This window comes from Saccostrea cucullata, unplaced genomic scaffold, assembly GCF_032062105.1.
Source record: "Saccostrea cucullata isolate Sc308-1 unplaced genomic scaffold, CSIRO_AGI_Scuc_v1 ctg759, whole genome shotgun sequence".
NCBI classification, from domain to species: Eukaryota; Metazoa; Mollusca; class Bivalvia; order Ostreida; family Ostreidae; genus Saccostrea; species Saccostrea cuccullata.
The window spans coordinates 240,473-268,346 of record NW_026927359.1 but is presented as its reverse complement, the minus strand read 5'-3'; the positions used below and the strand labels follow the sequence as shown (position 1 = coordinate 268,346).

At 33.6% G+C, this 27,874-nt stretch overlaps 1 protein-coding gene and 1 long non-coding RNA gene across 2 annotated transcripts in view; one reads left to right on the top strand and one right to left on the bottom strand.

The window, feature by feature from the left end:
• The window catches only part of LOC134274206 (uncharacterized), a 208,692-nt gene that overhangs the window by 20,423 nt on the left and 160,395 nt on the right, over window positions 1-27,874 (bottom strand). The window lies entirely within an intron of this gene.
• LOC134274198 (uncharacterized) lies at window positions 12,317-18,079 on the top strand. Its single transcript, XM_062756451.1, has 2 exons — window positions 12,317-12,415; window positions 16,653-18,079. Exon 2 carries the CDS (start codon window positions 16,655-16,657, stop codon window positions 17,606-17,608), a length of 954 nt encoding a protein of 317 aa, XP_062612435.1. The 5' UTR covers window positions 12,317-12,415; window positions 16,653-16,654; the 3' UTR covers window positions 17,609-18,079.

Here is a 27,874-nt window from a genome sequence, read left to right as displayed (position 1 = left end):
CAAAGAAGAAATAAGTATGGAGGAACAGGACCTCCTTGTCTGCAACCCCTTTGGATTTCAAATTGTTCTGAAAAAATCCGCATTGCAAAACTGATGCTTTAAAATTTGTATTAAGAATTTTTATCCAATTAATTATATTATTACCAAAACCAAAATATTTCAATACTTTATAAATAAAAGACCATGAAATTGAATCAAAAGTTTTTTTCAAAATCGATTAAAACCAACAATCCTGGTATATTTTTAGCTTCCGTGTATGCCATTAAATCATAAATAAATCTAGTGTTTTCACCAATACGAGGGCTGTTCAATAAATAATGTCCTGAACTGTATGATATACAATACGGATATCATATGACATTAAGCTTGACTTTCTCTCATTATTGAATCTTTAATAAATTTATATCAGTTTATGTGACCACTTTTCATCACAGCGTTTCATTGTAAGAAGCTGGAAAACAAGGGCTATTTGAGACACTGCATTATAAATGAATGGTAAAGAATCAGTAAACTAGAGTGAAAATAAAAGCTTCATTAAAGCTGCTGTAAAACTTTTTAAAAATCCCAAAGAAATATTCACTGAAATATGTGACATTTACAGCAATCAATGCCTGATTTTTAGACAAATGAGCAGGTACATTTCAATGATAAAAAATTATTTAATGGGCATCAAAAATGGGTACCGTCCATGTAAACAAAAATTATAACAACTTATGTACTGTTTGCCAAATTTCAACAAATAATATTTGATGATGTATGGTTGACTTTAAGACACAAAGCAAATTTGATAGACATCATATCGGGGGTAGTTTACACTGTTTTTAAGAAACTTTCGACGGTAAAAAAGCTTAGTACTCAAAGATCACCATACATTTTGAAAAATGAGTGAAAACGACAGGGTGTACGAATGTCTAAACAATTATTTTAAAATATCAGTAATTGTACATATCCACCTTTGTTTGATATTCAAACAGATATTGGAACTTGAATCTATTGCTTAAAACCCTCAAAACAAAATTTACCATAAGATGTACTTGATAAAAACAGCGAAGGTCTGACAACAGCAAAGAATTGCAAGAGCAGATTTATATGCAGATTTCTTAAATATTATTGGTATTGTTGTTCAAAGTCGAATTCGGGGAGACAGTTTAATTTCTGGAGGAGGCTAGAAAGCAAATTTTTTGCAAAAAAATCGAAAGATTTATTAGAGGAAGGACCCAGAATCAGGAATCCACTACATTAAATTTCTTCACGACAGCGTCCAAACCCACACGCCTTAAAGAGAAAAGGGGTTTTGGGATAAACAGAAAGTTAATGTTTTTTTTCACATTTAACAATATTCGCCAGATCTTTGACCTTTTGACTTATTTCTATTTCCAAACTTGAAAAAACACCTTTCAGAAGGAAGAAACAAGTCCAGGAAATCATTGGATCTGCCATTTTCCAGTATACTAAGGGTCATACACAAAAATTGAGCTCTAAAAGCAATCAGAAAATGGATAAAGAATGTTACGGACATGTGTTTTAATTAAAAGAGATTAATAAGTTAAATCATGAAGACTAAATCATTGAAAAGCGTTTTTTGCTTCTTTCCGAGCACCGAGGACATTATTTATTGAACAGCCCTCGTATATCTTGCTTTTAGGAATCCAGTTTGAGTGTCGGAAATCAAGAGATCCAGAGTAGATTTTATTCTGTAACTTAGGCATCCTGATATTAGTTTATAAAGTACATTTAGTAGAGTTATTGGTCTCCAATTTTTCAAAAACTGTCTTGGTTTATCCCCTTTGGGTATACATGAAATTATCCCTAGTCTTTGTGATATAGGAAGTTCCTTTTTTGACAATATACAATTTATCGCTCGCATAATGTAGATTTTAAGATCACTCCAGAAAAATTTAAAAAATTCAGTTGTGAAACCATCACTTCCAGGAGATTTATCATTCTTCATATTTTTTAAAACTTGTAAAACTTCATATTCTTCAATATCTTTTTCTAAATCAACAGAGGTGATTTTATCTATTTTTGGAATTTTAGTTGAGTAAATAATTTCTTCTAAATCAATGTCAATCAGTTCATAATCTTATTATTAGAAAACAAATCTTGATAAAACTTTTTGACTTGGTTGAAAATTTCTGATTGATCATATATAATATTGTTTTCATTCAATTCAATCCTTTTAATAATTTTATCAAATAAATATAAATTTTTCAAATCTATCTTATGATTATCCTGAGCCAAGACGTCTTAAATCAATATGACATTGAAATACGCAAAACTTTATACCATTGTCAGGAATCAGAGAGTTGTCTTTTTTTCCCCTATATACATGTATAATACTACACGTTATGTCATCACAATGAAAATATTTAAAAGAGTGAAAATAAAAATAAAAAATTTAAAATTTTTAATTATAAATAATATTCTTTTAATTATTAATCATATTAATTCGACGATATACTGTAATATTGGTTGCATTTAAAATCAAATAGAGTGCCATTTGATCATTCAGAATTCTTGAACGATGAAAAGCGCGCCAATTTTCTTCGTGGAGCCCTTAATTATTCATTGAAAATTTCTTGTTCAACGAGAAAACACCCAGCAGGATGAGTCGAAAGAGGAGCCGTAATTTTTTCTCAGACTGAAATCGAAATACTGCTTGATGAGGAGGAGAAACACAGTACCATTTGTGAGAATGAATGTTTTCTCTAATTTCTGGCATAGACGGCGGTATCAACACCTGAGAGGTCACAAAAAAATTATAGTAACCATTTAATCTAACTCTCTCTTTCTCTCTCTCTCTGGTTAGTTTTATTCTGTTAACAAGTTACCTCTTACTATGTGTGTTGTGCATCTGCGTGAGGCACTGAATTTCACAAGAATTCTAACCATGGATATTCTTGGAAAGCAGATGCATGCAGGCCCGGAATTTAAAATGGGGATAGGTACTTTTTAGCTCACCTGAGCCGAAGGCTCAAGTGAGCTTTTCTGATCACATTTTGTCCGTCGTCCGTCCGTCTGTCTGTCCGTCTGTAAACTTTTCACATTTTCGACTTCTTCTCAAGATCCAATGGGTCGATTTTGACCAAACTTGGTACAAAGCATCCTTGGCTGAAGGGGAATTTAAATTGTTAAAATAAAGGGCCAAGTCCCCTCAAAAGGGGAGATAATCAAGAAAATACCAAAATAGGGTTGGGTCATTAAAAATCTTCTTCTCAAGAACTACTGGGCCAGAAAAGCTGAAACTTATGTGGAAGCATCCTGGCGTAGCGTAGATTCTAAATTGTTCAAATCATGACCCCCGGGGGTAGGGCGGGGCCACAATGGGGAATCAAAGTTTTACATAGAAATATATAGGAAAAATCTTGGAAAATCTTCTTCTCAAGAACTACTGGACCAGAAAAGCTGAAACTTAGAAGGAAGTATCCTGGTGTAGTGTAAATTCTAAATTGTTCAAATCCTGACCCCGGGGGTAGGGCGGGGCCACAATGGGGAATCAAAGTTTTACATAGAAATATATAGGAAAAAACTTTTAAATTCTTCTTCACGGGAACCAGGGGGCCAGAAAAGCTGAAAATTATGTGGGAGCATCCTAGGGTAGTGTAAATTCTAAATTGTTAAAATCAAGACCCCTGGGGGTAGGGCGGGGCCACAATAGGGAATCTTAGTTTTACATAGAAATATATATAGGAACAATCTTTAAAAATATTCTTCTCAGGATCCAGTGGGCCAGGAAAGCTGAAACTTATGTAGAAGCATCCTGGGGTAGTGTAGATTTTAAATTGGTAAAATCATGACCCCCGGGGGTAGGGCGGGGCCACAAGAAGGAATCCAATCTTTACAAAAAAAAATATATAGGAAAAATCTTTAAATATCTTCTTCTCAAGAACCAGTGGGCCAGGAAATCTGAAACTTATGTAGAAGCATCCTGGGATAGTGCAGATTCTAAATTTTAAAAATCATGACCCCAGGGGGTAGGGCGGGGTCACAATAAGGAAGTCCTAGTTTTATATAGAAATATAATAGAAAATTCTTCTTCTCAAGCACCAGTGGGCCAGGAAAGCTTAGTTGGAAGCATCCTGTGGTAGTGTAGATTCTAAATCATTAAAATCAAGATGGGGATTGGGTGGAGGGAGCCACAATAGATGTAAGAAGAGGGGAAATCTGGTAAAGAACTGCATCACCAAAGTTACTCAGGTGAGCGATGTGGCCCATGGGCCTCTTGTTATATTTTACCATTCAAATGTTCATTGAAAAACCGCCCTTCCCCACTTTTTTCTGTAGTATAGTAAAATAAAGGTAATGTATAAAAGTGTATGAAAAAATTGGCACTTAAAGAAGTTAGAACCTATTCCCCTCCTCCACAGCATGAAATTGGATTTCAAAGGCTAGAAAATTTTATGTTTTTTTTTTTTTTTTTTTTTTTGTCAAGTTTTTTTTTTTTTTTTTGGCAAGTTGTTTTTTTTTTCTACGGCTCCACCTTTCAAAATCGATGCTAAATGTACGTCCAAGGCCGTAACTACCATTGAGGCAAGTGAGGCAAATGCCTCACTAAATTTTTTGAGTTTTCTGAAAAGTGAAAAAGTTTTACACTGAACTTATGAATTATGTGTGTCTTCGTGCTAAATTAATATTTTCAACTTTTGTTTCAATTTCTGTAAATCGTTCATCTCACCAGGTGCCTCAAAATCATTTAGAACGCATGTAAAATATAATTCAAAATGTTTGTTTTTAGTAAACTGTTTGATTGTTAAAACATCCCTTCTAAGAATTTCTTATTCATATTGAGACACCACTAGTTGCCAGTGGAGGCTGCAAGTTTTAAATATGCACTAGGCTTTCAGGGTCACTGAAGATGATTGAACACTGAGAGATCTTTTTGTGCCATCACTTACTGTGACATAGGACCTCGATTTTTACGATCTCATCCGAAGGACCGGTCTACATCCAGCAGTGGGATTCGAACCCGCGATGTAAAGGATCACCTCCTTTGTCTGCGACTCTATAGAGCATACGGCCAAACGTTCTAACCACTGTGCCATGCGAGCGACAATTCAAAAACGTAATAACTTCCTAAGATTAAATCTTTTATTTGCTGATACCTAGGTAACTGGTTTCAGGATTCCCCTCCTCCTAGAAACCCCATTTCTGGGACTAGAAATGCCCAGCACTCTTGCCTCACTAAAAATTGGAGCCTAGTTACGGCCTTGACGTCCCTATCATGCAGTAAATGCAGTACCTGTATGACTGTTTAATAATAATTCAACATCTGTAGAAACCACATGATATACAAACAAAAAAAACCCATGATTTTTTAAAGATATATTCAGCGTTGAGGTTGCAGGGGGTGGGTTTGTTAGAGAAGCATAAACACCCCTGCTAGATGAAGAGAAATTTTACGGGATGATTTCGTCCGTCTACACTGATTCTGGGGTCAACCGTGAGCTTTCCTCTTATTGTTGAACCCAGATTCTTTAAATAATTTATCACATTTGCCGAAATATAAGAAAAGTTTTGACAACAATTTACACAAAGTCCGAAAAGTTAATTTACACGGTAATTTAAAATAAGTCCAAAAATGTTGTATTTTACACCGTAACAGAAATATTAATAGTGCGCAATATCATTTATTAGTCAATCAACTGTATTACATTTGTTTTTATAAACACATAAAAAAAAATAGTTTTATCAAACATAAAACGAAATCTATATATTACAGTGGTAATTTTTACAGCTGAACGTCCTGTGAGAAGACGACATCTGATCCGAGCGCTACTGTCTGTAACAGGCCCGGTGTACTGTAATCAGTCCCTCATATTCTTCCCGCATCTTGAAATACTCTGTCACGTCTAGTGTAGGCATTTTTCCGGTATATCGATATTACTAAAACGTGACGATTTCGTCGAGCCAGCAACAACATGCACGGACGCGGCCATTTTTGCTTAAGGTCAAGATCTAGTAAATGGAAGGTGCCTACAGATTTTTCAAATTTAAGATATTAATTCCTTTAATGATGCTTCATAACATTACCTTGGTCAAAATAGGTGTTTCGGGGCATTATTTGTAGAAAAACAAGATGAAAAACCATATTTTAAACTGTCATTTTGAATGAAAAATTAAGAAAACCAGTATTGAAAATAGGAGTTTTTTCCATATCAGACAAAGAAAATGTATCCAGATTGCCTACAGTTTTTCAGAAAACGGTTATTTGTATGTTCTTAGTCTCTACTTTAAAATAATGTTAAATTTAAGATAGGTATCGGGACTACTTTTCACGTGATTTCAAATTGAATTCCATGAAAATACTTTATTTTCTACATAATTCTATTAGAGCCGTAAAGTACGGGAAAAAGAAAGTTGAAAGTGATTATGACGTCATAATGGATTTAGCACTGAAATTTTTTTCTAAAGTCATTTACTAGATCTTGACCTTAAGATAGACTTAAGATATGCCAAATTAAGCTGTCGTAACTTTAAGATTATTCTTAAGAACTTTCTTAAGTTACGATAGTTTTAAAACCCCCATTTAGTCTTGAGAAATGTCGTAAGTATTTTTTCTTAGTCCTAAGATAGCTTCGTAAACATGCCTGCAGATCGCTTGTACATGTTGTTATTGTTGCATGCATGGCATAAACTCATCTCTAAATGAATGAAAAGTGATGTTTTGAACATACAAGATATTACTACGAGTAGTATAAACGATATTTTGTACACATGTCAAATACATGTACAATTTGATTTTCTTACTCGTTTCGTTTATTTCTTTTTCTGCTTAACGTATACATGGATGTGTAGGAATAGCTTAAAGTATAACCTTTCTCCTACCCTGCAATTTATAACTTTGTTGCATATATATAACCTGAAATAATAATTATAAATACACTGATGTTTAAAAAGATCAACATTGAATATTTCAGATTCTGATTCAAAACATCTACCCGTAAAACGTTTTTACTGCACATGTGCTCTTGAGCCTTTAAATTCTGTAAACAAACACATGTATGACATCAAATACCTAAAAAAAAATTTTAAAGAAAGAAAAACACGAAGCCCCTGGTCTTCACACAGCAGCTCCTACTGTCAAGTAAGAGTTATCTCCTTTAATATTACAAATTCGTATCAAACGCTAAATGAACCAAATATATTTTTAAAAATATTTTTGGTCAAATGTTAACCAAATATACTTTATTAAAGTCATATATAAAATATTTCTATAAGAAATTAACGAAAAAACACCGCGTGAGTTAGATTTTCTCGGCAGGCGTGCTCCACGCGGTATGCAAACTCTAAATTGAATAAAAACTCCAATCTGTGCTTTTAAAATTATATTTTGTTCCTAAAACATCAACTACAAGGTCTGTAAAAGTAATATATCTAACAAAAAAAATTAATTCGATAAATAACACGGCAGGCGAATTTAATAGATCTTCTCAGCACTCGTATTTTCCCTTTGGCAGGCGTCGACAGGCGTATTTTAGTATTTTGGAAAAGCACCTCACCGGAGTTTCCATGGTTTCAGGGTCCGGGTGCTAACCTGACCATGATTTACCCATGAAAACCGAAGGCCTATAACGTTATACTTCAATTTTGTATTCAATGATGTGCGTGCGGAATTTATTACAAATAGAAAAAAAATCTTATTTCAAAATCAATTTTTGAAATGAATAGTAAATATTCTCTTTTTGTTAAGTTCATTATTTTTCAATAAGTAACAACTTGAGAATACGATAATGTATATTCATTATATTCCATTTGGGTCCATTTGATTTCCATTTGGGTTCTTGGGTCAATTTGGGTAAATCGACGTACTGTACGGAAAGATGGTACGTGATAAATCTAGTTTTCCCGACGCCCGACAGTCTCGGAATTTCGTTTTTTTTTTTCAACGATATTTTTTATTTTATATAGTAACACTATAACACATTATAATGCATATCTACAAGTGCAATTGACTATACAGTGCGACTTTTTATACATGTGGTATAGATTAGTTTAAAAGTTATCAGTAAATCAAACGCACCCATACATGCAGGCTGGATTATTTTTATATTATCAAAACAGTAAACATTTATATCAAGCGCACACATGCAGGATATGTGAGTTTTTTTTAGCATGTGAAAGCACAACACCCATGCTAACACATGTATGGATTAAGCATGTTAAGAGCGGTCTACTAAATAACATGTAGCGTCGAAAGCAAAGTGGCTCCTTTTTTTTAACAGTTGGTATTTATAGCTTCTGTTCTGCGGTTATAAATAAACAATGATCAGAGTTCTGATAATGGACAAAATTTACTCTCTAAAGAGAATTGGTGAAATTGGGACCCTTATTGCTTGTGTGTTGTTTTTTTTATATTTAACGTTGCTTATAAAAATTTGTGTCCTGGTGTTTCAAAATAAAAATCATGAAAGGTGGCATTACGATTTTGTTTTATTTCATCCTTGAAAAACAGATGAATCATAATTATACAAGTCCTAAGTAATCAATTAATATTGTACTTCACCGGAGATAATCACCGTATTACCAAAAAAAAAAAAAAAAAAAAGGCATACTGTCGGCATACATGTTAGTCAGGTCTTTTGTACATCGATCAGGTCTTTAGTAAATTCCGTATTTTTACGGTGCGTCGATTTACCCAAAAGGACCCAAAAGAACCCAAAAGGAACCCAAAAAAAAGGAAATTAAGAACAACCTAAAAGGACTTGAAATAAAGAAAATAAATGGATATATAATAAATGCTTTCATATTCTATTAAAACTAAAACTAGTTTTTTGAGGTGAAAGTGTCTGTTTGGGGTTGGGGTGGGAGGTCCCCCCCCACCCCATCCACCCCCGATATCATATGTCTAGAACATGTCATAAAACTAGAGGTACTGTGAGCGATGAGCTCACTAAATGATACCCCCCGCCTACATATAGTTATAATTGCAAAGTCCATGTTTTGCTGTGGTCGGGAAACCCAAAATATGTGTCGGATCAAAAAGCAAAATAGGAGGTGCACAATGGCAATATGTGATAAAGATTCTGTGAAGTTTCATTAAATTTCATTCAGTGGTATGAGAGGAGTTGCGGATAAGAGATGGGTACCCCAAAGCGTAACAGACGGACGGAAGGACGGACGGACGTACAGACGGACGGACGGACGGACGGACGGACAGACGGACGGAATTAACGATTACTATATACCCTCCCGCTTTTCAAGCGGGGGGTATAATAAGACTTTTTTTTCACTTATTAAATATGATTTATAGTAAGATGTGGTAAAACAGAAGAGAAATAGAATAATACTTTGTTAATTTCAGCTCTTCTTCTTCTTCTTCTTCTTCTGTTTACCAACAAAACTTCAGAGTACTGAAGATTACTTGTTGGTGCGCATGCGTGACCTAAACTTATATAAATAGAAACAATATAAAGAAAAAAAGAAATGTGATTTTATTTACATTAGTGATTAAAAGAAAAATTTTAATTGTTTTACTTTTACATGATAGTGTTGAGAACAGCTGGGGTTAGCTGTTCCCTAAAAATGTCAACGTTAGTGGCTTGGACAGCAGATTGGGGGAGCAAATTCCATTGAATTATAGTATGAGGAAAAAAATGACCATTTGTATGTATCTTTTGATGCTGGTAAGTGTATGTATGTTTGTGAATGATTTTGTCTAGTTCTTGTGTCTGTAGGTATGAGTATTTGTGTTGGTATAGCGACAAGTTGATGAACTACTTTATAGAACATTATTAATCTTGTTTTGAGGCTAGTGTTGGCCACTGTAGTGTATTATTCATGTCTGTTACACTACTAGTATTGTGGTAAGTGTTACACTGTAAAAAATGTGTTTAGATGATAGACACTTTCCTAAGCACATTCTTGTCACACTTTTTTTGATGCATTGAAATTCTAAACACATTGAATTTCATTACGTGTAACGGAAAGTGTTTAGAGCCTAAACACTTACATGTTTAGAACCTAAACACTTACATGTTTAGGCTTTAAACATTTTACAAAACATAGTATGATACATGTTTACAAAGTAAACACTTGGATGTTTTCATTGTCTTCCTGCAAGAAAACTGAAAATATAACAATTGTTTACATGTTAAATTTTATTCAATGAACATTCAAACATATAAAGAATTTTTAACTAAATATACACAAATGTTTAAATACATATTTTCACACGCTGGTTTTAATTTTAATCAGCGTAGCAAGTACTTATTCCTCATGTCTGTATCAAGTTTAACTTCCAGAAATTCTTTCACTGATTAACACACGCATAATTGTTTTCATCCGTGACCGTCAGTAAGTAATCCACTTCCATACTTTAAGAATGTTTTTGGGTTGTTCAAAGCTATAACGAACAGCAGACTTCACAAAATTCCATTTCCTCTAGAAAGTAAGAAGTGCTGAAAAATGTAAGAACGTTGGCATGTTATTGTGGACATGGAGAAGGCCGCAGTTCCTCTAATACTAGTATTTTTGCTTTTAAGTTCCATGTGGACCATAAACTGTAAGAAAGAAATTCAAATTTTATTAAGATATGCCCTTCGCTGGCTGGAGTTGTATGAAATTTTTCACATGTTTGATAACTATTATTGTGCTAATTTTATTGAACTTCACTTAACCACTACATGTTATAGAGTACTGATACCGATATAGATATTATTTATGACATTCTATGAATTGTACTCCTTTCTAGATTTCAGGAATGCAAAATATAACCGAAGGGAATCTTGATCTACAACTACATGTATATGTGTAACCGCATATCTATTTACGTAGCCCATCGTGGTCAATTTATGTAGAATAAAAATAATAGTAAACATACCTTTTATCGTAATAATGTTGCATTTTAAATGCATTTCACAATCTCTTCATGATTGTCACTTTGATTAGCATTCACATCCTTTAATCCATCTTCTTTAGCTTACATTGGGATTTTCTTTGTTTCGATAACCGCTCTATTTATCATTCGAATTTATATGCGTCATTTCCAGGAAGATAACTCTGCACTTCACAGAGAAGTGTTCAATTTCTAAACACTTATATCTAAACATATGTTAAATCTTAACATCATTTAGATATAACACACGTTTAGACCTAAGTGTTTAGTCGTTAAACACAATCTTATACATGTTTAGGTCAAAACACGTAACGGAAGTGTTTATTTTCTAAGCGCATTTTTTACCGTGTAGTCACATAGCGAGCGGCCCTTCTCTGTACCATTTCAAGTTTTTGTCTATACTGTTTTGTATGTGGGCCCACACACTACAACAATACTCTAGTTTAGGACGCACTATTGATTGGTAGGCTCTGGATTTTACTTCTGTATTGGAAATTTTTAAATTACGTTTAAGGAAACCTAATGATCTATTTGCATTTGCAATAATATTATCATAATGTTTGTTCCACTTTAGATTTGACTGTAGTGTTACACCTAAATACTTGGCTGAACTTACTGACTGAGTACATGATTATGTAGAATGTAATTATGAGAATATGTCTGTTTCTTATGAGAGATAGTGAGTTTAGTACACTTGTCTGGGTGGAAAGCCATAAGCCAGTCAGACTCCCACCGTGCAGCTGCATCTAAATCTGATTGTAGTTTGTGACAGTCTTCTGGTGTTTTTATGATACTATCGTCAGCAAAGAGGCTTAGTTTACTATGATTGAGATATTCAGGGAAGTCATTTATATAAATGAGAAAGAGGATAGGTCCAAGGACTGTTCCCTGGGGAACGCCAGAAGTGACAGGTACAGAAGTAGAGGAAATGCCATTTATAACTACTGTTTGTGTTCTATCTGATAGAAAATCATGAATCCAGTTTAAAGTATGTTGTCTTATACCATCGAAATTTAATTTATACATGAGGCGACGATGGGGAACCTTATCGAAGGCTTTAGCAAAGTCCATTATGATTAAGTCAGTTTGTATGTTATTATTGTTTTTGTATGTAAGTTCTTGGATAAAATCTAATAATTGTGATTCACAAGATCTTGATTTCCTGAACCCATGTTGTAAATCATATAAGATGTTAAAAGATGCTAAAAGAAATCAAAGCATATCTGACTATATTTAGTGTTTGATATGCTATGAAAGTCTTATGTTACTTCTTTAAGAAAAGTTGCAACAAGATAAATACATGTTTTTGGCTTTTGCCAACTTTTATGTAAACTTGTAATATAATATTCATAATTCAAATTATTAATTTCAATGTATCATAATTTGTTAATTTGAGTCATTTGGTTCCCTTTTGGGTCCTTTTGGGTTCCTTTTGGGTTCTTTTGGGTCCTTTTGGGTAAATCGACGCACCCGTATTTTTATAAACATTATATTGTTTACTGTGGATACACATCCACAGCGTCATAACAGACACGTATGATTTTGTACACTAAATATTTAAAGCCACCAGTTAACAAACTAGTAAGTATGTTTTATATTTATACTTTTAAAAAAAATCATTTTTTACTGACAATTAAAAGTTACTAAGCCTTCTAAAAGTATTACATGTGCGCAACGAAAGACTCCTTTACCGATCAATGATTTTTGTGTTTCTGATATGTTTCAATAGATGGTTTTCCTATGACATATTTTGCCCTTACCCGCCATCTTGTAGGGCAAAGCAGTGAATTTTCCTCTTTCAGCAACCAATTTTAAACATGCATGCCAGAAATATATGGTTGGAAATATTCACAATCTTAAAATTATATATAATCTGGGAATGTTGCCCTAAAATATGGCGGCCATCATGGGGAATAATTCCTGTTAAATCGCCTCAATTAAAACAAATTGCATGTATCTAATAATCTATTCTACTTAACCGATAGACTGTATGACAAAACAAATACAGATGGTTTTCAATTGAGGCGATTTAACAGGAATTATTCCCCATGATGGCCGCCATATTTTAGGGCAACATTCCCAGATTATATATAATTTTAAGATTGTGAATATTTCCAACCATATATTTCTGGCATGCATGTTTAAAATTGGTTGCTGAAAGAAGAAAATTCACTGCTTTGCCCTACAAGATGGCGGGTAAGGGCAAAATATGTCATAGGAAAACCATCTATTGAAACATATCAGAAACACAAAAATCATTGATCGGTAAAGGAGTCTTTCGTTGCGCACATGTAATACTTTTAAAAGGCTTAGTAACTTTTCTTTTTTTCTAAAGGTAAAACGCTCCTCTAGAATTTTTCATTCATATTAAGATGCCAACACGTGTCGGTGGAGGACTGCAAAGTTAACTTAAACCCATATTTGATATACAATCTACTCGACATTCAAACAGGAATGTGCATTGAGTTATAAGTGATAGAGGTTTTCTTTTTTTGCCAACACCTAATGCGACATGGGACCTTGATTTATACGGTCTCAAACTTGAAGGACCTGCAGAAGTAAACGGGTTTGATTCAATTAAGCCGCTTACTCTGTGACTCAAACCACTGCCCCACCGTCAGGCAAATAAATTGCAATTAGATATATGCAGGTTTACGTCATTCATATTTGCAACAGTCAAACCATTTTATGATAGAAATGAAATGGGCTGGTACAAATTCTCTACTTGCGTCTTAGAAAGCACTGGATTGAAATATTCTAGTACATGTTCTGTATTTCGAAATTCATTTTCAATCCACCTCAGCTAGCCTCATATACACAGTTTATATGTTTGATCAAGATGACAGATAATGTCAATTTCAGAGTAGTTGAAAAAATATGTAAATCTGAGCATGTCAACCATTTTTCAGTGAAGAAGAATAGAATAAAACATAAAAGCTTGTATCTACTTAATTAGTCTTAGTCCTCTTCATGATGGTCAGCACATAAGACTGTCACCATAGACTTCCTTGTTGGTCTATCTTGTGTCCATCTATGGACTTCTCCCAATGACCAGTTGTTCTCTTCTATATATTTCTCTAACAACCTTCTCTAGGCCCCAGGATCATGAAACAGACTTAGACTTAAATCAAATTTTCAATCGCCTGTAACATATGTTTATTAACATTTGAATTGATCTGAAAATTTGCAAATATCAACAATGAACATTTTTATTATACGCCTGGATCGATAGATCCAGGGCGTATTTTGTTTTTGTCCTGTCTGTTTGTCTGTTTATCTGTTTATCTGTTTGTCTGTCTGTCTGTTGTCAACTTTAACGTTTGCTATAACTTTTGAACCATAAAAGATAGAGACTTCATATTTGGTATGCATACTTCACTAATAAAGTTCTTTCAAACGACACCAAGGTCAATGACCTTGTGACCTTGACTGTGACATATATGCTAAAAATAGCTTTTTTGAATTTTGTTGCCTCCGGGCACATAGTGTTTCACAAACACATTTTGTTATAAATCAAAATTGAAACACATTTCAATTTTGATCTGTTTGTCTTCTACAAAATTTAAATACAGCATGAAGATTTTGACTTTAGCTTAAGACGTTTCATGATCCCGGGGCCAGGTTTTGGCCTTCCTCTCTTTCTCTTACTGGTCAGTGTCTATCTTAATACAATTAACCCTTGGAATGGAGGTTGGGTGCCTTCTACTTATAAGTCATATCCACAACCATTTTCTTTCCTTTGTAACTTGGGATAAAGTAATGGACTAATGGTGTTAGTAATTTGTACATGCAGCTCTTTATTTGCTGGTCAGAAAATGTGTAGTATTCTACGATGTAGCTGCAGAACTGTAGAACCACTGGGCCAGAAAAGCTGAAACTTATATGGAAGCATCCTGGGATAGTGTAAATTCTAACGATTATTCAAATCATGACCCCTGTGGGTTGGGCAGGGCCACAATAGGGAATCAAAGTTTTACATAGAAATATAAAGGAAAAATTTTTTAAAAATCTTCTTCTCAAGAACCACTGGGCCAGAAAAGCTGAAACTTATGTGGAAGTATCCTGGGATAGTGTTGATTCTAAATTGTTCAAATCATGACCCCTGGGGGTTGGGCGGGGCCAAAATAGGGAATCAAAATTTTACATAGAAATATATAGGAAATTTTTTTTAAAATCTCAACAACCACTGGTCCAGAATAGCTGAAACTTATGTGGAAGCATCCTGGGGTAGTATAGACTCTAAATTATTCAAATCATGACCCCTGGGGGTTGGGCGGGGCCACACTAGGGAATCAAATTTTTACATAGAAATGTCTTTAAAAAAAAATCTTTAAAAATCTTCTTCTCAAGTACCACTGGGTTTTAAAAGCTGAAACTTATGTGGAAGCATCCTGGGGTAGTGTATATTCTAAATTGTTCAAATCATGACCCAGGGGGTTGGGTGGGGCCACAATAGGCATAAAAGTTTTACCTAGAAATATAGAGGGAAAATTTTTAAGAAATCTTCTTGTCAAGAACTACTTGGCCAGAAAAGCTGAAACTTTTGTAGAAGCATCCTGGGGTAGTGTAGATTTTAAATTGTCGAAATTTTGACCTATGGGTACGATGGGGTCACAATAGGTATTTCCAGGGGCAGAAATCTGGTTAAGAATAGTATGGTCAAAGCTTCTCAGGTGAGCGATGTGGCCCATGGGTCTCTTGTTCCTATATATTTCTATGTAAAACTTGAATTACCTATAAATTCTATATTTTTATGGCGTCGGGCTTGCCCGATCGTCAGCTAGGGATCAGTGAGGTTTACGCTACCGTATGTGTCAGTGGATGCATCCGCAATAGAAAATAGCAACAGCTATAAACCAATTTCTTTTAAAACGTTCACAATGAATAATAGCTTGAATATAAAATTAAATCAATTGTATCTTCAATTAATACTACTACAAAACAACGATATTATGTTTAATTTTTACGCAAAAAAATGTTATGGTTGTTGCGGATGAATTTCTACTGAGAGGGTGCGTCGAATGACATGAATCACATTTTGGGACCGATTACTGTAATACAAACAAATTTAAATACTGTAAAATAATAACAAAACAAACACGAATACAACAAGACTATAAAGATTGAATTTCTTTTAGCTTTACTTTTACGATCTTCAATCCAATTTTAGCCGAACAACCTATGATATTGACCAGTAATGCCAGTATTACTGTATTGATCCATTTCCTCCATTTGTTTACCGCACCTTATCGTAAGTCGATCGTACTTGTAACATTAGAGTCATGGTTGTAGTTAAGATGCAATCACTATACAACAGAACAACACTCTGACAATGGCAATTAATTAAAATAAATTATGAAACCCTTCATATGTCTTCGATTGACTGAAAAGAAATTAGATTAATATAGAGGATGGACATTTCTGACGATGTCTGGTCAATTCGAACCCTGACTCATTCGGACCAGGACACAAGGCTATAGGCCCTATACTGTATTTGTGTTAAGACTATTTTTTAAATTTTATTGTTATGTTACTTGAGTCACTCACTTGACCTATTTGCAGATTTTTTGAAATTGTTTTTCTTGTTCGACGCCATTGAAGCCTTTCAGGCTTTTGATTTATATTTCCTTTTTTTTCTATTATTATTTGCTAATTTCGGTTTTTTTTGCTGAAAACATTCTGTTTTATCGACTACACTATTTTTTAAGGTCATATGAAAACATACTTGAAACAGCGTTTGAAAACAGCAAACGAGAAGACAACTACTGAGTATTCTATAAGTAAATTACTAGTTTGTAGGATTTTATTTTTCTTTCAGATATGCTATTTGACAAGAAAGATCCCACACCTTCCGGTCCATATCCAGGGTACGATGAGACAAACAACTACTACACTCCTCGGAAGGCACCTCGGGTAAGACCAGAAGCTGAGGAGTTTGCAAACAAAAATAAAGGTTCTCTTGATCTTTTTGGAAGTGGAACACCTAGATCTATTCCACAAACTCCAAGATGTGAAACCCGATGTCAGACGGAAGATGGCAAGAGAAATCATGAACTTGGAAAGAATGGCACTGTGTCTTGTCTTTTGAATGGTTCAGCTACATCCCGACCAGAACTTGCTCCGTGTCCCAGAGTTAAACCAGAAGCAGAAAACATTGCTGAACATCATAAAGGAAAATCTACTAGTGAACTGTTTAGTAATCATGGAAGACTTCCTGCTTCCGCTCGTAAAGAGCCTAGAGTTAAACCTGAAGCAACAGAAACTGCTATGAAAAGTTCAGGAGAATTTATGCGTAACCTAATGCACGATCCAAGTAAAATCCCCCAATCAGGGAGAAAAGTACCAAGAGTAAAACCTGAGGCATCTACAACAGCATGCAGGGAGGGTGCAGAGATGATGAAAAATTTACAAAGATTTGGTACATCTTTGTCAAATCGCATGCCACCTCGTGTGAAACCTGAAGCAGAAGAAATTGCAGAGAAACATCAAGGTGGACGCATGAACAGTATATTGCAAAGATATGGCAATAATCCTTGTGATATACCTAATCCACCAAGGGTCAAACCAGAAGGGGAAGAAATGGCAAATTTAGACAAAGGAGGACGTATGGACAGACTGATGTATGAAGGCAGTAAAGCTCGTCGGTCCCCACGCCTGCCTCCCAGGGCAACTTCAAAAGAGGCAAAATCCATTGTTCGAAAGAATCGAGGAACAATGCAGGCAATCTTATCTTCTACTGGAAGTCATATGCTTGTTCCCTCTGTTGGAAGATAATTTTTTGTTTTGGTCCATATCATTTGCAAAATTATAGCTGTCATGAGTAGAATTGTAGTTCTACCAATTGTGTTGTTTTTAAACTTGTAAAATATTACACACCTGTATCAAAGTGAGAGAACATTTTATTAAATCTTTAAAACAAACTTTGAACAGTTTAGTATAATATTTTTTTATATTTTTGAATATAATAATTAGTATTATTCAATTTTTATATGCTCTATATACTAGTAACTAATATACAATTACAATACAAGGTCAATCCTTAGATATATAGAGAAAGCATATTGACCAAGTGCAAGGTGGATATGCTTTCTCTAAGGTCTATATATCTAGGGATTGTACCGAATCAAAAGGCTACAATTGTTTTATTATTTTTTATCACTTAATAAGAAATGTCTTAAAATCAATGTTTCTAATACTCAGTACCTTCTCATATAAGGCATTGTTTTTGTCATTTACTTTATGATGTCACATAATGAATAGCAGCTGAAGTATCTGTTTTTAGAAACATCCAGTTTATAAAGACTATTGAAGTCATCACTATAGCTGCTTCACAGATGAACGTTTCCAATTTTAGAAGCGTGGTTTATAATTTTTTTAAAAATAGAAACATCCAGTCTATAACACTTCTTTATATCTAGGGATTGTAGCGAATCAAAAGGCTACAATTGTTTTATTATTTTTTTTATTAGTTAAATCCTTCCTTCTAATACTCCATAACCTTCTCATATAAGGCATTGTTACATGTCATTTGCATCATGACGTCACAGTAATGAATAGCAGCTGAAGTATCTGTTTTTAGAAACATCCAATTATAAAGACTATTGTGACATCAGCACTATTGCTGCTTCACAGATGAACGTTTCCAATTTTAGAAACAGCAGGTTTATAATTTTTTAGCTCACCTGAGCCAAAGATTCAAGTGAGCTTTTCTGATCAAAATTAGTCTGTTGTCTGTCTTCGTTGTTGTCGTTAACTTTTCACATTTTCGACTTCTTCTCAAGAACCACTGGGCCAATTTCAACCAAACTTGGCATAAAGTATCCTTAGGTAAAGGGGATTCAAGTTTTTTTTTCAAATGAAGGGCCACGCCCTTATTGAAGGGGAGGTAATTCAGAAATAATGAAAAGAGGTCAGTTCACTTTACGCATAAAATGGCCCTGTAGATATACCAATTGATTGATCAACACTTGATTTTCCATTCAAAGTATTGAAATAAAATAGAGACTTGGTACTTTCATATCCTATTAAAAATTTTCTCCTAAAAGTCCAGGTCTTGGAGAACTGGCTTCATGAAATTGCAATGTTTTTGAATTTTTAGGTAAACATGTATAATGGAGTACTTTCAGTGAAGAAAAATAATATGAGCGCACTCTCTGATCTAAAAAATAAAATATGTCTTTTAATCCTCAGAAACAGTTCTATCATTTACTAATTGCTTATTTTAGATCAGAGGTTGCGCTCTGTATTAAGGTATGTCACTCGTGAAATTTGTTAAGTCAAGGATTTTTTGAGAAGTATATTTTGGATAAGTACTCATATAGTATGACTCAAAATCGCAGAGAAAGTAGGGGGTCAGTGTGCGTTTTACTGAGCTACGGTACAACTAAGGTGACCCTCACCAAAATACTCACCTTCTGGCAACATCTTCTGGCATTATTGCCGCAATATTGCAGCAACATTCTGGCAATACATTGCAGCAATATTGCGGCAATATCGTTTTTCGTATGTAAATTAGATTTGCGGCAATATTGCCAGAAAAGTGTTGCGGCAATATTGTAGCAACATTCTGGCAGTATATTGCAGCAATATTGCGGCAATATCGTTTTTCGTATGTAAATTAGATTTGCGGCAATATTGCCAGAAAGGTGTTGCGGCAATATTGCTGCAAAGCAGTTGCAGTACATGTATTATTTCAGGTTTTGCTGCAGCAATATTGGGGCAACACGGCATGCAGTACTACCTATATAAATTGGTATTTAATAGAAAAAATTATCTATCAGTCTAACAATTAACATATGGTGCTGAGGGACATAAAAATCAATAGCATAATAAGCTACAGAGTCAGTAAGAAATAGCTACTTAAGCTTATATATGCTATTCTTTGAAAAGATAGAAAAATTTTGTTGAAAAAAGATGTATTTTTGAAACAAGCGGCAACAAAGTTTGAAAAACCATTTTTAGCATATAGGTCACAGTCAAAGTCACAAGGTCATTGATCTTGGTGTCATTTGAAAGAACTTAATTAGTGGAATATGCATCCTAAATATGAAGTCTGTATCTCTTATGGTTCAAAATTTATGGTGGAGGTTTTAAAAGGCTATTTTTAGTATATAGATCACAGCAGAGGTCACAAGGTCATTGACCTTGGTGTCATTTGAAAGAGCATAATTAGTGGAGAATGCATACCAAATATAAGGTTGCGATCTTTCATGGTTTAAAAGTTATGTCGAAGGTTCAAAAAATCTATTTTAATCATATGGGTCACAGCCAAGGTTCTTGTCAAAGACCTTGGTGTCATTTTAAAGACCTAAATTAGTTGAGTATGCATACTAAATATACAGTCTCTATTTCTCATGGTTTTTAAATTATGGTGAATATTCAATTAAAAAACTATTTTTAGCATATAGGTCACAGTCAAGGTCACAAGGTCATTGACCTTGGTGTCATTTAAAAGGACTTAATAAGTGGAGTACAAATATGAAGTCTCTACCTCTCATTGCTTCAAAAATTATCACTTATGGCGAAGGTTCAAGTTTACAAACAGACAGGACAAAAACAATATGCACCCCAAAACTATCAATCCGGGCACATAAAAAATGTGTACTAGTATATGAAAAATATTAATACGCCACTGTGAAAATGTCCAGCAACTCTGCATCATTTTTCAGATAACCTTAATTAGCTGCCGATCACATATTCCCCAATGCCAATTAATCAGTATAATGTATAATATATAGCTTGTTTGTATTTTCCAACATATATATATAGAATCATTATTTTCTTGCAGGTATTCAGATTTATGCAATAAATTAATTATATATGTTCATGCATTTAATTGATAACATGCATTCATCTTTTCCTGCAACAATGGTATAATATATATTAGACATACAAGTACAGTATACATGCATCACAAGCACTAGTTGAAATACATGTAATTTTTCTTATTTTATCTCCATAGAATCATTCATCTAAACAAGAATATGGTTTTGACTTACCAAGTTTGATATATATACATGTACCATGAAAACAGAGTTAGACATTCCTATAATTCTTTCAAAAGGCCATGCCATGGAAACCACTGAAATTCTTTTTTTCTGGCTATTCCACATTATTCAGTCTTACTAGTCATCATGTCTAATCCTATTGTACACAATTAACAACTCCAGTTAACTTGATACCATTCAATAATGAAGCAAAACATGCTTGCCTTTGAATTCCCTCCATTTTATTTAAAAAGAGGAAGTAAATGACTGAGCATGTTCACAAATGCCTAATGGGTAATCCTAGATCTTCTGGCGAAATTCTGGCAATATTGCCAGAAAGTTTTTTTTTTCTGGCAGTATTGCCAGAATGTCACCAGAAGTTGTTGCCGCTAGCGGTGATATTTCACTAACCCAAAAAGCTTGTTTCTGGTGACAAAAATGTGTTGCTGCAATGTTGCCGCAATATAGCGGCAATATTGCTGCAATAATTTTACTTTGGTAAGGGAACCTTTTTGCACTTAAATTTTAACTCTTTGTTTAATTAATTTAACCTTTATAATATTTTATTTAGATGTAACCATGGCAATGAATATAATCTTATTTTACGTAAAATAGTTTGAAAAATATCTATCATTGAAAAATTCGTGCAAATTAATACGCGTAAAATATTGTGTGACCTTTTTGCACTAAAAAGTAACATATTTTGGGTATTAATATTCTAAATGGGCAATAAATTATTTTCTTGTATCAAACTTTTTACGACTTAAGTGCTGATCAGTCACAAATACCCTATAGTTTAAAATAATGAAAGAAAAAGTTGGGGTCAGTGATGTTAATTTTGAAATTTTGGTCAAAACGTTTGATTTTCAGGCAAAAAACGGTGCAAATTTTATCTTGACTTTTTTAACATATCTTCATTTCTCGGCAAAGTTTGTTGAGGGAAGGTGTAAAATTTATTCAAAAAATATAAATTGAGACCTATATAATATTCCCAGCATTTCATAACAAAAAATATTCTCCGAGTAAAAGTATGTAAGGCTAAAGTTCCAAGATATTAAATTTAATAAATGTGTAGATTTGCAGAATTTTCTGCTAAATATCCTTCCACCACAAGGAATAGTTCCTCATAAATCTTGCTTCTTTGTGGATTTTTGAGCAGTTTTTTCATTGAATGTTGAATAATATACATTGTTGAATTTAAATATGTTCTGCAAACTGAATTATAACAAATAGTTAAGAAGAAATAGATTATGTGTGAACTTTTCTAAAAAGTGGGCGAGTGACATAGCTTAAATATCGAAAAATAGCTTTAAAAATTGGCCGTTTTTGTAGACTTTTTCAGAATATGAGGAAATTGACGCAATTCGTGACGTCATAATGCAATGACTAGACAGAAAATTACGTCATTTTTGATAGGTACGCAGTAACCAACTATTTAAGTGATATTCAATGCATTATTAACTAAAACTATGCAGTTTCAGTTTTTCAGAAATTCACAGGGCCAAATAATTAAAAAGTGAACCTTGTTCTTTGATTGTATGTTTTCAAAATCTTCTTCTCAAGAACCAATGTGCCAGGAGAGATGAAACTTATAGGGAAGCATCCTCAGGTAGTGTAGATTATACAAATTTGTTCAAATCATGACCCCCGGGGGTAGGGCGGGGCCACAATGGCCGATCAAAGTTTTACATAGAAATATATAGGAGAATTCTTTAAAAATCTTCTTCTCAAGAACCAATGGGCCAGGAAAGATGAAACTTATAGGGAAACATCCTCAGGTAATGTAGATTCAGATTTGTTCAAATCATGACCCCCGGTGATAGGGCGGGGCCACAATGGCCGATCAAAGTTTTACATAGAAATATATAGGGAAATTCTTTAAAAATCTTCTTCTCAAGAATGAAAAAGGCATGAATGATCATATTTTTATGGAAGCTTCCTCGGATAGTGGAGATTCAAGTTTATTCAAATCATGACCCCTGGTGGTAGGGCGGGGCTTCAACAGCCGATCATAGTTTTTTTCATAGAAATACATATAGAAAACTCTTTAAAAATCTTCTCAAGAATAACAAAGTCATGAATGATCATATTTTTATGGAAGCATCCTCAGGTAGTGGACATTCAATCTTGTTCAAATCATGACCTCTGGGGATAGGGCGGGGTCACAACATGAAATCTATGTTTTACCTAGAAACATGTAGAAAAAAAATCTTCTTTTCAAGAAAAGCAAAGCCATGATTAGTCCTATTCATATGGAAGCATTCTCAGTGTAGATTCAATTTTGTTCAAGTCATGACCCCTGGGGGTAGGGTGGGGCCACAATGTAAGTTCAAATGTAAAGGGCTATAAAGCAACAGGTAGCCTAGTCTAAGAAATATGCAAGCATCCTAAAGTAAGTGTAGATTCAAGTTAGTTTAAATCATATTCCCTCTCCCTTGGATTGGTTGCTCAGGTGAGCGATGAGGCCCATGAGCCTCTTGTTTAAAATAGAAACATCCAGTCTATAACACTTCTTTATATCTAGGAATGGTAGCGAATCAAAAGGCTTATTATTTTTTTATTAGTTAAATCCTTCCTACTAATACTCCATACCTTCTCATATAAGGCATTGTTACCCGGTATATATCATATACCTAGTAGATCAGCCCTGATACAGGCATTTTGGACTTGGCGAGACAGCGCCTGGGAAGTAGGGCAGTCTCGCCCTCAGGGCTGAGATATCTCTGTCTCGGCCCGTTGTCAAGGGGCTGTCTGGCCCTCAAATTTCAAATCATTATTTCTGTTTAATTTGTGTGAATTTGTGTGAATTAAGAGTAAAATTCATAAGTATTAAAGAGAAACATTTTTTATCGAAAAATTTAACCAAAATTATTTATTTATACTAGAATTTTGAGAGAATTGTTTTTAAAAAGTGCGCCAAATGATAGCATTTGTGACGTAAGAGAGGTAACTCTTGTTTGCTTCTAGGAAGCAACAAATCATGTTTTGAAAAAAATGGACGTTTATTTGCTTTGTACGGAAGCCCATTGGTGCCAACCTGTATATATATATATAGGAAAAGTGATATATAAAAACGAACCTCTATATATAAAGGAAATGCGATATATATAAAGAAAACCTGGATATATATAAAGGAAATGCGATATATATAAAGAAATCCTCGATTTATATATAAAGGAAATGCGATATATAAAAAGAAAACCTCGATATATATAAAGGTATTGCGATATATGTAAACAAAACTTCGATATATATAAAGCGAAATATTTCCACTGCCTGACCTTTAACATGTTTAATGACCTACATTACAACAGAGACTTCGCCAACATATGCATATGATAAGCTGCTACTGGTCCAATAATTTGATTACAATCATTTGATGTGGCTGTTTCAGGATGTATTTAGCGTGTTGTGTTTTCTTCCTTTGTGTATCTTGATAATTATGACGATTAAAACTAAAGCTAAAACACTCTGTTCTTCTTACATTTCAGACGTGTTGGGCAGAATTACACCAATGAGTGACTTTTCGGCTTAAAATGTATATTACATAGCACTAAATGTTCGGGGGTCTTTTTCAATTGAAATATAATTTAGTGCAAAAATACAAGTGTGTTTTATCATGTTTTATAAGTTCTAAAACGTTTTACTATGTTTTTACATGATGTAGATTTTCAAATCGATTTAATGTACGATATGTGGGACAAAAATCTGCAGTTTAATTATGTAAGTGTGCATGCACTACATCGTTTCTTTTTATTTATTTACAAATACTTTACTTTTTTCCACCAAAAAACCCTTAAATTATTATATATACGGTAATAGTACATGTCGCTTTCTTCCTTCATATTCAAATGAAGTGGATACCTTCATCTCTCCTCTCTCTCCCATTCCGATTCTTTTTTTTTCTTTTTTTACAATCAATGGACATACTAGTAAATTTATTTATATAATGAATTTAAATGAATTAGGGCATTAAAAAAGAACTTGTTAAGACTCCACGTTTAACATTATATTTTTTCTTAAATTCTCAGTTGTGAAACCAAAGTTAGTAAGTTTTGTAAAACGAAAGAAAAAAAAAAGAAAGAAAAAACAAGGTAGGTTGTAAAAAAACGAAGTTGATCAAAATACATGTAAAGCCAATAAAACACAGAAAATACGATAGATATGTTACATTAAAAGTTTAAATCTGAAATTTAAACTTATCTGTAACTATCTAGATAAGTTTAAACTTTAGATTTAAACTTTTAATGTATCACATATAATTCATTATGAATGCATTTTAATTTGATTAAGGGGGGACCTGCGTTATGTGACGTCACAATAGCGACGTTTGTTTTTACCTGTTAACTTTTGCAACTGTGATATACATTTTTAGGCATAACATTGTTCATAATCAGTAACGTACACAATTTACAAAAAGAAAATTTATTCATCATTAATAACCCTTTTATTTGATTCATGGAGTTTGTTAATATTAGAATGCTCTTCCTTCGGTTGATAATTCATAGCAATTTCAATTGTGAAGAAATACCTCGATGATATGCTGATATATAAGTGCAAAAAGATAAAGAAAGCGGCTTAAATAGGGGAAATATGTTTAATTTTATGTTTAACATTATTTGTATTTTCTGGATAAAACTAAGACAAAAATTAAGAAATGTACTTGTACCTATATTTGCCTAATGATTTATAATACATGTAGATTTTATTGTGTAAAGCCATTCCTAGGTTCTACATGTAATAGGTGTTGGTCAACGGGGAAATTGGGGGGGGGGGGACAGAATGATTGGAATGAAGAAGAAAAGAATTAATCTGTTTAAATTGTTTCTAATCACAACAAAATACTCGTTTTTCGCAAAATAGTTTCATATTCAGATGTTTGTCAGCGCTTACTTACCTTTTTTTTTAGTGCAGAAAGGTCAATATAAGACACAAAAGTACGAAAATAAAAGAAAACGTCATATTTCTCGTTTATTTTATCATAAAGGTATACTTTTTTCTTTGTTAAAATAAAGAGATGAACCATTTCTTTAAAAAAATATGAATTACAACATTTTCACACAAAGACTTTTTAAGATATTACCTGTATATATAAAAAATACGACAAGAAAAACGGGGTGATACTTACATTGTGCTCCATTATAATTTTTCATGCGAGATGAATTACAATGAATTTGCCTTCATTTTAAAGATACAGTTATATAAATTCAAAACCTGTTGATTTTGAATGTGATTTGTCATTTTTGGTTCTTTATATATATTTTTAGCATTTCACACTGTTTTTGCACGTGCTCCTGTGTAAAAATAAGCATATACAGGTATTATATATACACAAAGACTTTTCGCACAGGTTGCTCTTCTTCTCAAATATATATTTTAAGTAGTGTTACAGTTCATTGATATATGCATGTATATATTAAATAGCAACATTTTGCAGATTCTGTGACAGTTTTGAGTACTGTATAACTGATTTCCCCCTGCCAGGAGTTAATCTGTATATAATCTTGATGGACAGCTGAGGTTGGAAAATTTTCTTTTATATATATCGCATTTCTCTTTATATATATCGAGGTTTTGTTTATATATATCGCTTTTCTCTTTATATATCGAGGTTTTGTTTATATATATCACATTTCCTTTATATATATCCAGGTTTCGTTTATATATATCGCATTTCCTTTATATATATCCAGGTTTTGTTTATATATATTGTATTTCCTTTATATATCGAGGTTTGCTTTTATATATTGCATTTCCTTTATATATAGAGGTTGGCACTAATGGGCTTCCGTAGCTTTGACAGTAAGACAGTACCACGTTTTCATTTAATGTGTCATTTTTAATTGAAATATACCGGTATATCGTAAACATCTGTTTGTTTTAACAAACAGTTACTATATATCTGAGACTTTACAAGTTGTAACGATTCGTAGAAGAAGTTGTAACCCCGGTTCGATGCAGATTTAAGTGAAAGTAGAATATTTTTAAGTTTGGGACCTTTTAAATCTTTGTTATCTAATATTTACATCCACTGAATATTTTCTCCTTTATTTCTTAAGAAAACTCATTGCGTTCATCACTGCATGAACTACATTAGGCATGTCGCCTGTACAGATTTCTTGATCAGTGGCTGTTCCATCAATGAAACGTATGAACATGCCAAGAAAACCTTAGCAGTCTGTCCGGAGAGCAAACTCAATAAAAGCCGAATTAACGTTAATCTGTGAAACTCCCCCGAGAGATGTTGGCGAGGCAATTAATGTCAGCAGTTTTGAGGGAGGGATCTTAAGTTTTACTGGGTTTAAAACATAGGTACAAAACTAATTATTTAGAAGCCTTTGCACCCCTTCTTTTTTTTTGGGGGGGGGGGGTCCATATTTATCAAATACTGTAAAAAATAAAAAAAAGTAAGTTAAAGAAAAAGAAAGTTAAAAATTTATTATTAATTATAGTAAACTAATTCGTCGGTAGAAATAAGCTGTCTTTCAATTTTTCACGTATTTCCATTTAGTTTTTTTTTCCCCTGAGCATAAATTAACGTCGGGTACGATGAATTTGCTAGTTGTGGAAGTACCGCGCGTCGAATTATGGGGAAAAGGGTACCAGATTCCCGGAAGTTGACATCATTTCCTGGTTAAACAAGAGGGGAGAGGAGTACTAAATATATAGGTAGAGGTATCACATCGGTAATTGACCAATCAAAATGAACTTAGTCAAATTGATTTTCCTTTCTTTTGAGACGTTTTCCTATTCTCTTCCCAGCCATTTTTACAACTTTGGTACCTGTGCCTAGTAAATTTTATGTACCTTTTGAACAAATAAAGGTTTTTGACAGGAACTATCTTTTCCCGGGAATAGGAGGCTACTTCCTGCGGTACACTCGGAATGTTTATAAACACATTGAAAACACGTGGATTTAAGGGTAGCCCTGTTTGCAGATGGAAAAATTCAGAAAATGCCGTGTAGGTACCGTCTTGTGTGTGAGAGTGTGTCAGCTAGTGTGACAGGTAATGTTTAACACCTCCTGTTAGATATTTTTTCAAGTAAACAATTA

Bases quoted from the DNA above. Each gene is read 5' to 3' on its own strand.
- LOC134274198 (XM_062756451.1), top strand. From the start codon at position 16,655: ATGCTATTTGACAAGAAAGATCCCACACCTTCCGGTCCATATCCAGGG.